At 39.7% G+C, this 13,266-nt stretch overlaps 1 protein-coding gene across 1 annotated transcript; it reads right to left on the reverse strand.

The window, feature by feature from the left end:
- Positions 1–1,151: 1,151 nt before the first annotated feature.
- LOC113277630 lies at positions 1,152–2,714 on the reverse strand. Its single transcript, XM_026526677.1, has 2 exons — positions 2,321–2,714; positions 1,152–2,242 (listed from the first exon to the last, which is right to left on the reverse strand). The coding sequence occupies exons 1-2, from the start codon at positions 2,627–2,629 to the stop codon at positions 1,478–1,480; spliced, it is 1,074 nt and encodes a 357-aa protein (XP_026382462.1). The 5' UTR covers positions 2,630–2,714; the 3' UTR covers positions 1,152–1,477.
- Positions 2,715–13,266: the final 10,552 nt, after the last annotated feature.

A 13,266-nucleotide genomic window follows, 5' to 3' on the forward strand; every position in this document is an offset into this window, starting at 1 on the left:
GGAGCGACCTTCGGATGCTTCTGAGAACTGATCTGATGGCTGAGAACGGAGGCGTTTTTGTGTGTAGAAAATGAGGTTGTGCGCACCATTCTTCGCGGCTTCCTTGCGTGATTTCTCCCGGCTTTTCACTACTTTTCTGCTCTTTTTGCTCCGCAAGTCATCCAGACTTTATTTATTACCTAAAAATGCAAAATTAATTAATAAAAATATTTATTCTTGAAAACAATGAAAATACAGAATATGGGATAAAATGTAGAATTAATGCACAAAAGATGAGTTAAATGCCAACAAAAAGGGATAAATATATACAATATTAGGCACTCATCACTTTCAGCCAAGTGAAGAAATGCTCGAGGAGGGAGAAATCAACCAAAGGACGCGTGAGTGTGGCGGATGGGAGCATTCAGCTCATTCACTCAGCAGTGATATTACAATGCCTTCTGCATTCCGTCACCCAGTCAAGCGAGCCGCAGATATGATGACACATGTTAGTTTACCAACTCCATCTCTAAAGCGTGCTCCATATCAAAACCACAGAGAGACGTCACGACGTCCACTAACGCAAGAGAAGCTAGACTCAAGATATCCACGTTTCCCACTTCCAATGGAGAAGATATTAGAATTGCTGGAGGCGTGGGTACGAGACGGAGAAGTGCAACTGCCTTCTGTGTGCCGTCCGCCGACTAATCAAGAAATGACAGACCCGAGGTATTGTCATTATCATCGATTCCTTCATCACCCTACCAGTGAATGCAACGCCTTGAAGCGCATCGTTCAGGAGAAGCTTAATTCGGAGGAGTTGCCTTCCCTCTATGGAAATTAATGCGTACGGTTTCCTTGAAGAGGTTGCTCGGGAAGATTCAGTTTCGTACAAATGAGACTCCAAAGAGCAAGTAAGTTTTATCAAATAATTTTACGAGAAAGATAGTTTTAGAATTTACTGGGTACTTGACATCCCACACATGAGAAAGAGATTTGATAACCAAACACCATGTTTGTTTCCCTTTCATACTTCCCTTTTCGTATGATATTTGTAATTTCATATGACATGTGCTATCATTCATAACCAAGATATAAATTCCATTTAGAATAAACCTCTTTCAGAAAAGTCATTCACAAAACTATCTCAAAATAAACCAATTCACCCACCTATTAGTTCAAAACCTAAAATCAAATTGTGAAAGGAAATACTCACAATCACTCAAAAACATCTAAATAAAGAAAGCAAGTAGTCATCACGAATCCTTCAAGGAAAGTCCTTCAACAGCAACTCGTCTTTCTGAGCAAGAGAAGCTTTCATCTTCTGGAGCCCGTCTTGTTTCAGCTTCAACTCCTTAGACAACCTCTCAACCTCTTCTTCCTGGCGAGCAACACATTTTGTGGAGGGAAATTCACCTTGCGATTTCTGAAGCTCCTGGATTTCGGAAAACCCTTTGAAGAACCAAGGAGCGTTGAAGTCATACTGGACAAACACGTCTCAATGACACTTCCAGTCTTCGATCATCTCCTCAGAAACGGTGTGACCAGTCGTGACGCTCATCCCTTGAATGGAGAATAAAACTTCTTGGACGCGATTGACTAATGCAAGGCGACTTTTGAGCTTTGTGGTGGTAGCAATGTGGCCGTGCTTCTTCCATATCGCCGAGTACAACTCCTCGAACTGAGCCGGCACACTGAACCCCCCAACCAACACATGACCTGCACGAGGGACATCAAAGGGAGGATTGAAGATATCCCCAGGAACAACAGGTTGCCTTGTCAATGCTTCATCAGAAACCTTGTCAGCTGCAAGAGGCCTTTCAAAAAAAGTCACCATGGCTGCCTTATCAATAGGGACCGGCACAAGAAGATCTTTAAGGGGAGTCGCCTCGACAGTAACGATAGCAGATGTTTCTTCTCCCGCATTCTTCCGGATGTCTACTTCACTCTGAGTGTTGATTTCCATCACGACCTCGTCTACAAGCTCACTAAGGTTACCACTCGGGGAAGCACTCCATCCAGTCGAACTTGCGCCATCTCTGTCATCTGGAAAAGGACCGGTATCACCAGACTTCTCACATGTATCACCAGACTTCTCAGCATGAGGGCCAGTGTCACCAGACTTCTCAGCATAAGGATCAGTATTACCAGGCTTCCCATCACAAAGGTCAATATCGCCAGACTTCTCACGAAGATCAGCGTTACCAGACTTCTCGTTCTGAATGCGCGCCAATCTTGTGAAAACATTCTCTTTCGGAATTCCCTGATTTCAAGCAAGGATCACTCTTAGAAGAAATTACTCTGGAAAAATGAAGGAATCGACAGAAAGAAATTTAAATACCTGCATATTGGAGGAATTGAGGATCACCAGGCCACATGCCTGCTTCTTAGACCGCACTCCTGCTTGGGGACTGCAGTCGTCAGCTCTGGTTCGTTTACCTGGGAGTGGTTTCAGTCGAGGATGCTCCTTCAAGACGTCAGAAGATGGCTCGCCGCGGGAATCTGTCACAACCTCCTCCGAGAATTTCTGGAAGGTTAACAATTGCTCCCTCCAAAATTCCTTATACCTGCTAGTTATCGTCGTATTTCTTCCTATAGGAAAGAAAGGAAGGCTCTGCACTGACGAAAATGTGTCAGTAACCGGCTGCATCCGTGTAAATATAATTTACTTTCTCACTCAACTAGATATAAATATAGTACGTGATAAGAAAGAGTTCGTTCCCACAGAGAGGCTTTTGTTGTTATCAATTTTCAGTTTCTTAGTAACCAAAAAAGGGGGGGTTTGTTTTATCTAAATAAACAAAGCAATAAAAGTAAGCGAAACCAATAAAATAATTTGAATAATCAATAAGGAGAAGATATTGGTCACGGGATAGTATCATTCACAAACATGTATTTTCATCAATGACTAGAATTGATAACTTTAATCTCTCATTTACTAAAAGTCCTAGGATATCTTGATCGCAAGAGTATCCCGATTTTATCACAAACAACATTAAAAGATGCTATTGTGAAATCTACATAGAAAGCAACCTAAAGTGTAAAAGCATAATTAAGTTTAACTCCCTAAGAGCAATAAGTTCTATGAAATAAGACTAATCAATGCAAACAAACGTGTAAAAGCACTAATTCGTTTTAACAAAGGTTATGATTCATATGCTATTATAAAGATGTATCACTACAAGTAATAATGGCACTATGCTACTTAGAATCAGGGATAAACAACTATTTCGTATTGAAAACCCTAATCTAGCAATAGAGATGAAGACTAATCTAATTGATTCCGGACTCAACCAAACTAGCATTCAAATCATATGACAATATTAATAATGAATCATAAACAATAAAGTATTGAGACAAAACTAATTCAATGAATCAAATAACATGTTGGAAATCAACTTTTATCCCATAACCAATAATTGAGTTTAGTTACTCATAATAATGGAGTTCATCATAATCATAATCATAAAATAATTGAAGAAGATGAAAAATAAACGAAAGCAAACCCTAGTTGTAGCTATCTCCCAAGCTCCAAGAATAATCCGTTATTTTTAAAGTTGTAGAATACTTTTCTTTTTGTAGCTTTTCTCCCTTCCAAAACTAGGTCAAGTCTTCAAAATCCCATCACCAAGAAGTCCACCAGACCCATGTAGAAAATATGTCCAAAAATTGTCGCTGGAAAGTGGTCGGAAACCGACCGGAAATTGGCATGAACTGTCTCCGGAAAACATCTCAGGTGACCGGCAAAGTCCGCCCGGTCACCGGTCAAACGAGTCAGTCAACACGGTCAACTGAGTTAACTCGGGTCAAGCACCGAGTCAGATCGAGTCAACTGGATTAATACTGAGTCAGGTCCTGATTAGAGTCAGCTAATGACTCATTTGCCAAAGCCTAGGCCATCTTGCACAGGCCAACCCACTGTTGCACCATCATTGTGTTTCTCTTCCTAGTTCAAAATGCATCCAAGCTCAGTCCTGCAGCTTCACCAAGTTCTAGTCACCGCACATTGCAGTTCAGCATTCATTCTATACAATTCCATCATCTGTAGCTCATTATATCGCTGGCTCCTGCAACATTTCCTTGAACTTCATAACCAGCTGCACTCATAACTCATTACACTATCACCTGGCCATTTCAGCTGCAAAATCCTCATCTTAATCTCTCACAACTTCAATCACCAGAACCAGCTGTTCTCTTTTCCATCTCAGTACTTGGCTGTCACTTCAATCCACACAGATCCACCATCACAGCACCCATTTGAACCACAGTGTCATAACCTGCAATCTCCAATTTTAACTCCTTCAATTCCAGCAGCAACACAATTCCATTGGAAGCTCCAGCAACTCAGCTTCTAGACTCTTTGTACACATCCACCAACTACATATAACCCTCCATCCACCTTCATAGCCATTTACAGACCATCACCAGTACCACCACTGCATCACAACTCAAGTTCACCTGCAACACAACAGCTCCAACTCCCATCTGCTCATCGGCATCTTCATCTGAATCTCAAGAACACCAACATAACCATCATAACCCAGTGCAACCAACACCATAGCCCATGACCTGACTTCAATTTCTCTGTGTTGTTCTCACAGGAAACAACAGAAACAAATAAAACTTTTCCTTCACTGCAGCAGGATCATCGACACCACCTATTTCATCTTAGCTTCCCTGTCGAAACCCACACAAATTCATGGCAACATCTCATCACCAACTGCACAGTTTCAGCACCAAGCAACACTGCCACTGCATTTTCATTTGTTTCAAGTTCACCATGCTTAAGTTCTGACCCATTCACAAACTCATTTCACTGAACCATTCTGCAACAGCATCTCCATCTCAGGCTCAGCTGCATTCAAAACTTCACCAGCTCTTCAATGCTTACCAGCTGCTACTTCATTAACATAGCACCACTCATAACAACACCACAAATGAACAGCTACTGCAATACCAATCTTCTCAATCATTCTCTAGTTCATCACATAGCAGCACCAACACAAACCCTTAACATACATCTAAACAACCTTCATTCATTCAGTTCAACTTGCAGCTGCAATTCTTCACTTTCAGATCCATCAGTTCCCATTATCAACATTACCAAAAACCCATCTGATCTGAGCTATATTCCATCTGCTAAAACCCATTTTTGCTTCCGTTTTAATCTTCACCAAAGACCACCAGATTTAATTCCTTTTCCTCAAATCGACAACAGCAACGGCCTCAAACCCTATCTGCAATCCAAAAACATCTCATATCCCCTTTTGATTTTAAACCCTAATATCATTCTTCAGCTTCACAAATCTCTGTCAAAACTCGTAACAAATTCGAATCCAGTTAACACCCATTTAACCTTATTGCATCAGGCTCAAAGCTCTCTTTATCTGCTCCATCTTCGCTTTAATTTCTTCTTCCATCAATCTCGATTTCAATTTATTTATTTTGACAGCAACCGATTCTTCATCTATCTCTTTTCTCTCTGCAACAGACTTAATGGTTCTTCTCATTCTGATTTACTTCGATCAGCAGCTACAGAAAATCTGCTCTCATCTCACTGATACTCGGTCTCTAACAGCCGCCATGGATTTCTCTCTAGTTTGAAGGGGATAATGATTGAGAATTCATTTTCTCTCAAATCCATGGGTGTAATAACAATAATTACTACAGACACCCAGAATCCGGATAAGGGTAACCCAGATCATACTTGCCCTGTCGGTTCCGTAAAACTGACATGCTCATTTTCTTTCTTGCTCAACTGTCAGTTACTCACAACTGACAGTTCATTCTTCGCCTCCTTGCACGACCTAGCTGCCTCCACATAGAACATGTCTGTGAATTGACCTTTTTGCGTTTTATGCTCCAAATGACTCCATTGCACCTAATAACTCAAAACTAAACATAAGAGATGCAATTCACAAGGATACTAGCAAAGAAAGCATAAATACTAGATATGAAATTAGGTGTTTTACAACACCTATCAAATTCCCCGACACTTAGACTTTGCTAGTCCTCGAGCAAATGAAACAAAACTTTTCTAAAATATACATACAACTCTCGTGAGGGTTTACTAGAGATATACCCACAAAACCTACTTTTCCAACTTACTAGTTCTCCGTAATGATAGTTCTCCGTAATATACATACAACTCTCGTGAGGGTTTACTAGAGATATACCCACAAAACCTACTTTTCCAACTTACTAGTTCTCCGTAAGAAGACACAGAAATTTTGCACACTAGTCATAAGAAGTTAGACACATAAATGAACACAATCTCATCCTTAAAAGTTGAGAGAGAAATAATCATCCCTTCTCGAAAGAAATTCGGGTTCGGAGTGATCAAAAGTCTCGACTCTGCCTCACAAGAAAGGGTTTTATGAAGTTGCTCTCAATAATAAATAGCTCTTTATGGGTCACACATGTGTCGAGGTAGGAATGAAGAAAGAATCCTGCGACACGTTGAATGGTAGGAAGGAAAAAACCCTCTGAATTGTTTTGAAAACCCACATCTTTTATTGTTTTGAAAACCCATTTTTCTGACGATCTCTAAGAAAGGAAATCAACCACTTAACGAAGGTGGGAATATGCTTACTTACCTCGTTATCTGTTCGACGTGCATCTAGCACCACTCTCACAGCATCCATAGAAACGTCTTCGGTCTTCAATCGGTTTCTTCATCTTCGTCTTCGGTCTTCAACTCTTGATGATGAAATCTTGAACTTCGTAAAATCTTGACAATGTGATTCTTTCCTCTAATTCCTTGTTGCTTGAAACTTCATTACGGATATTTCTTCTTCCATTGGCTTTATTGAATGAATACAAAACCAAAAACGAACTAAACAAACCAAATATGATGCAATGATTTATTTATTTTTTTCGTTTTTCTCTTTTTCTTTTTTTTTTCTTTTTTTTTTCATTTTTTTTTTGATAATAATAAATAAATACAAAATAAAATAAACAAAATGAAAACTAATGATGAACCTAATAAAAATTTTCTTGTCTTTTTTTTTTTTTTTTTTTTAACAAGAGAAAATGATACAAATACAAAATAAAGATAAATATAAAAATGCAAGTACAAAGGCCATGGTGTAAGTACTTTACCGCTTGATTCTCCACAACTCGTATGTTTAGATATCATAAACTTCTTGACTCTCATCTTGATAATATTCTCTCTCGTACAATAATCTCCAACTTGTAAAAAAAAAAAATTCTGCTCCTTGTCTTGTTGCTATACTTAAATCTGAAATCTGCTCATTTATGTACTGTTGCTTGTAAACCTAGAACGTCTTCAACTTTCCTTCGAACTTGTGATGCTCCTCTTGTTGATGATGATGGTGTTTTTATGGACTTGTTGGTGTAGAGAGAGAGATAAAGTGGATGGTGCTAACTGCGAACAAGATCACAAGTGGTATGTAAGTTAACAATTCGATGTCACCATTCATGATTGATAAAATAGCACTCAAGAGATCAAAATAGTGCTTCTATTGGTGGGAGGTTGAGTAGCTCACCATTCTACCCGGAGTTAACGTACGGTGACACACACTCTAAAAGCACATATTATAAATGAAGGTCGGTGCCTCACATGATGTAACATGGGTAGTCTCCACTATAGGGGATCACAAATCTAATACCGAATTCAATCTGCACCTCATTTTCCACTGGGATGGTTAAATCCAACTTTAACTCTCATACAAGTAAGAAACCCGATCATGTTCTTTGTCATCTCTAAGTTCAGTGACTCTTATGAGAATCTCGATGTAATCTTAGCGACATGAATACTATGTGACTCTAAACTAACCATAAGTTGAAGGTTCCTTATTCACTATTTTACAAAAAAGTTGAAAAAATTGAAAAGTTGAAAAATTTGAAAATTTTACAATGCAAATGCTTAACCACTCCCCCACACTTAAACTTTACATTGTCCTCAATGTAAATTGAATCGTCCAAAGAAAGTCAAGGTGGGAAATTCTAACATAATGATGACAACAAAACAGAAAATGTAAATGCAAGAAAAGAAAAAGCTAAAAACGAAAACAAGAAATAAATACAAGACAAGAGATACTCATCCGATGGGTTGCCTCTCATTTAACGCTTGGTTTAAAGTCGTCATCCTGACTATCTCCTTTTCTTTCTATGCCTCCTCTAGAGGGAGTGCATCCACAAAGTTAGCTCCTTCCACCACTTCGGAAGTGAAATTCTCATAATATGGTTTCAACCGGTGCCCATTAACTTTAAGTTCCTTGACTGTAGCTATGCTACGAATTTCTACTGCACCATGAGAAAACACATTAGTAACAATAAAAGGTCCAATCCAACGTGACCTTAATTTACCCGGAAATAAATGCAAGCGAGAATTAAACAAAAGCACTTTCTGCCCAATGCAAAATTGTTTCCTAGAAATCATGTTATCATGAAATGCTTTCGTCTTTTCCTTATAAATGCGCGAGCTTTCAAATGCATCATTGCGGAGCTCCTCTAGCTCTTGGAGTTGTAACTTCCTTTGCTTTCCAGCCACATCCATCTCCATATTGCATTGCTTAATAGCCCAAAACGCCTTATGCTCAATTTCAACGGGTAAATGACAAGGTTTACCATACACAAGCCTAAAGGGAGACATACCGATAGGTGTCTTGTATGCGGTTCTATAAGCCCACAAAGCATCATTAAGTCGCATGCTCCAATCTTTCCTTGTTGGGTTCACCGTCTTCTCTAGAATGAATTTCACCTCCCGGTTGGAAACCTCGGCTTGTCCATTTGTTTGGGGATGATAAGGTGTTGCAATCTTGTGCGACACATTGTACTTCTTTAACAAGCTTTGCAAGATCCTGTTTTTGAAGTGAGAACCCCCATCGCTAATTATGGCTCTTGGAATTCCAAACCTTGCAAAGATATTAGCTTGCACAAAATCTGAAACCACTTTAGAATCATTAGTCGGGGTGGCCTTAGCTTCCACCCATTTGGAGACATAATCAAAAGCAAGTAAGATATAAAAATTCCCATGAGAGTTGACAAAAGGACCCATAAAATCAATACCCCATACATCGAAAACTTCAATAAATTGAATAAAAGTTTGTGGCATTTGATTTCGGGCACCTAGATTGCCTGTTCTTTGGCACCTATCACAAGTTGTACAAAATATATATATGCATCTTTAAACAAGGTTGGCAAATAGAAACCGCTTTCAAGTACCTTGTGAGCGGTTCTCTTACTCCAAAAATGTCCTCCACAAGCATAGGAGTGACAAAAAGACAAGATAGAATTAAACTCGGATTCGGAAACGCACCTTCGTAATACTTGGTCACTTCCTTGTTTCCATAAGTATGGATCATCCCATATGTATTGGTTCCCTAACCTCTTAAGTTTGTCCCTCTCAGCACGAGACAAGTTCTTTGGGATTCGTTTAGACACCAATTAGTTCACAATGTTAGCATACCATGGCTCTCCAAAGGCAATTGAGAATAGTTGCTCATCCGGGAAACTTTCACGCAATGGGATAACTTCCTTGTCCACAGCAAGATGGCTCAAATGATCCGCAACAGTGTTCTCAATTCCTTTCTTGTCCTTAATTTCAATATCAAACTCTTGCAAAAGTAGAATCCATCGTATGAGCCTCGGTTTCGTCTCTTTTTTCATAAGCAAGTACCTAAGCGCTGCATGATCAGAAAAGACAACAACTTTTGTACCAATTAGATAAGAGCGAAACTTTTCCAAAGCAAAAACAATAGCTAATAACTCTTTTTCAATGGTTGTGTAGTTTTGTTGGGCCTCATTTAACGTTCTAGAAGCATAATAAATAGCATGAGGTATCTTCCCCACACGTTGCCCAAGCACCGCACCAACCGCATAGTCACTTGCATCACACATGAGCTCAAAAGGCTTGATCCAATTCGGTGGTTTAATGATAGGGGTTGAAATCAAAAGTTCTTTCAAATGATTGAATGCCGCCATACACTTTTCATCAAAGTTAAAAACCACATATTTTTGTAATAAGTTGCAAAGTAGTGATGCTATCTTGGAAAAGACTTTGATAAACCTACGATAAAAACCTGCATGACCAAGAAAAGAGCGTATCTCCCTCACCGTAGTGGGAGGGGTTAGAGCACGAATAAGGTCTATTTTAGATTTATCGACTTCCAACCCTTTAGAAGATATTATATGGCCTAAAACTATGCCATGAGTTACCATGAAATGGCACTTCTCCCAATTTAGCACAAGATTTGTTTCACACATCGTTCAAGGACTAATGACAAGTTGTGCAAGCAAAGGTCAAATGAATCACCAAAGACACTAAAGTCATCCATAAACACTTCAATTATGTTTTCAACATATTCTGAGAAGATACTTACCATACACCTTTGAAAGGTAGCTGGAGCATTGCACAAGCCAAAAAGAATCCTTCTATAAGCAAAAGTACCGAAAGGACAGTTGAAAGTGGTTTTCTCTTAATCCTCCGGCGCTATCATTATATGATTGTAACCTGAATAACCATCAAGGAAGCAATAATAAGAATGTCCAGCTAAACGTTCAAGCATTTGATCAATAAAAGGAAATGGAAAATGATCCTTCCTAGTGGTGGCATTCAATTTCCTATAATCAATACAAACCCTCCAACCGGTTTGTACACGAGTTGGGACAAGTTCGTTCTTATCATTCTCCACCACCGTCACACCTGATTTCTTTGGTACTACTTGTACCGGGCTCACCTACTTGCTATCGGATATGGGGTGGATAACACCCACGTCCAAAAGCTTTAGTATCTCCTTTTTCACAACTTCCATCATGGGAGGGTTCAAACGACGCTGCGCTTCCCTTGTAGGCTTTGCATCGTCCTCCAAACGGATTTTGTGCATACAAACGGCAGGGCTTATACCCTTGATATCAGCAATTGTCCATCCTATGGCCGTATTGTACTTCCTTAGCACCCTTAGAAGTTTTTTCTCCTGTAATTCACTAAGCTTGTTAGAAACAATCACAGGTAAATCTTCCTTGTCACCCAAGTATAAGTACTTTAGGTGATTAGGAAGAGGTTTCAATTCTAACTTTGGAGATTTAACAATGGAAGGTACAAGATTTTCATCACTGCATGGTAAAGAAATAAAAGAGATATTATGAGTTTCCGGGCATCCTTGTAGTGAATTAAGATCACCAAGGGATTCCTTGACTTCATTACCACACTCTACACCATTATCCATGGATGTAGTCAAAACGGTTTCCAAAGCATCATCACCATTCAACTCAAATACTTGTTGTGCCAATGTATCCATAACATCAATGGATAAACAAGAGTGGACATCACTAGGATATCTCATCGTCTCGAAAATGTTGAAACGTATTATTTCTCCATCAAACTCCATAGTTAGCGTTCCTTTATCCACATCAATAATGGTTTTCGCCGTTTCCATGAAGGGACGCCCAAGTAGCAATGGAAGAGACGAGTCCGGTGACCCTTCATTCATCTCTAACACGCAAAAGTCAGCTGGAAATACTAATTGATTAACCTGCACAAGAACATCCTCAATAATACCCATTGGGTAGACATTAGAACGATCGGCTAATTGCAATACAATTCCAGCCTTTTTAAGAGGACCTAACTCAAGTGAATTGTACATAGATGCAGGTATAACATTAACGGATGCACCTAAATCCAACATAGCTTTGTTAAATGTGGTGTTACCAATTGTGACTGGAATGTCAAAGCTACCGGGATCCTTACATTTCAATGGGAGTTTGTGTTGTAAGATTGCCTAAGCATTCTCCCCCACACTTAGCACTTCATTATCTTTGAGCCTTCGCTTATTGGTACACAAGTCCTTCAACACTTTTGCATACTTGGGAACCTGCTTGATCGCATCAATGAGTGGTATGTTCACATGAATCTTCTTTAAAACGTCTAAAATCTCCTTTTCTAGTTCCGCCTTCTTGGAACTTGCAAATCTGCGAGGAAAAGGTAAAGGAGGAACATAAGTAGAAACCGGAGTTTTAGAGTTAGGAATAGGTACCTCAGAAGTTTGGGGAGAATCATCACTCTTCTCCTCCAAAACAGGTTCCTTTGGTGTTTCCACCTTGCCCGAATCAATAACTTCGGGTTGCAAAAGTTGTGTACCACTTCTCAACGTAATAGCATTGACACCCTCTTTTGGGTTAATAGGTTGAGAAGAGAGTTTCCCACTATTTTGTGCCTTCAACTTGTTAATAGCAATTGTCATGGAGCCCATTTGTGTCTGCAACTCCTTGATAGCACTCTTAGTTCTTGTTGACTTTCCTTTAACATGGTAGAAATGCCTTGCATAAAAGTTTGAAGTTTTGCATCGATATCGGAACCTTGATTTTGCATCGATTGTTGTGGTTGCTGAAATTGTTGATGTTGCGGCTGAAATTGTTGTTGTTGTGGTTGAAATCCACCCGAACGGTTGAATGTAGGTTGTTGAACCGCGCCTTGCTTGTTTGCATAGCTAAAGTTGGGGTGATCTCTCCATCCCGGATTGTAAGTGTTGGAGTAGGGATCATACCGTCTTTGTTGATTTGGAAAGACCGCACTAGCTTGCTCCAACTCTTCACCATATGAAGGTAAAATAACCGCAGCCATCTTTTGCATCATTTGCTCCATGTTATCCATCCTTTGATCACGGTGTGATGATGAATCCGTAACTTCATGCACTCGCCTAACCATTGGTTCACCTCTTGTGTATCAACTCGGTACCTTGGGGTACCGTCTTGTTCACTAGTGCACCACCACCCGCTGCATCAAGAAGATATATATCACTTGTTTGGAGACCTTCTTAGATGTATTGTATTATCATCACGTCACTAAATTGGTGGTGTGGACAGCTTGCCACCAATCTCTTCTATCGCTCCCAACATTCATACAAAGATTCTCCTACGTGTTGCTTTATCCCACAAATGTCTTTGAGAATTTGAGTAGCCTTTGACGCAGGAAAATACCTCTCTAGAAAGAATTTCTTCAACCCGTTCCATGTAGTAACACTTCCGGATGGTAAATAATACAACCATTTCTTAGCATTGTCCGCCAAAGAGAATGGAAAATCTTTCAACATTGGTCCATCCGCATTAGTCTCCGGTGGAAGCATAGCCATGATAACGTTGTGGAAATCCATGAGATGCTTGTTTGGATCTTCATTCGCCATGCCATGAAACTTCGGTAACTCTCTAATCAACCCCGGCTTGATCTCGAAGGTTGAGTTTGTCTCAATACACCACCGTTGTGCATCAAGCCTATGAGAAGTCAAGACCTTGAGTGTACGATTTGCATCACCCATTGCTTCTTCT

This window comes from Papaver somniferum, chromosome 5 (assembly GCF_003573695.1).
Source record: "Papaver somniferum cultivar HN1 chromosome 5, ASM357369v1, whole genome shotgun sequence".
Lineage (NCBI taxonomy): Eukaryota > Viridiplantae > Streptophyta > Magnoliopsida > Ranunculales > Papaveraceae > Papaver > Papaver somniferum.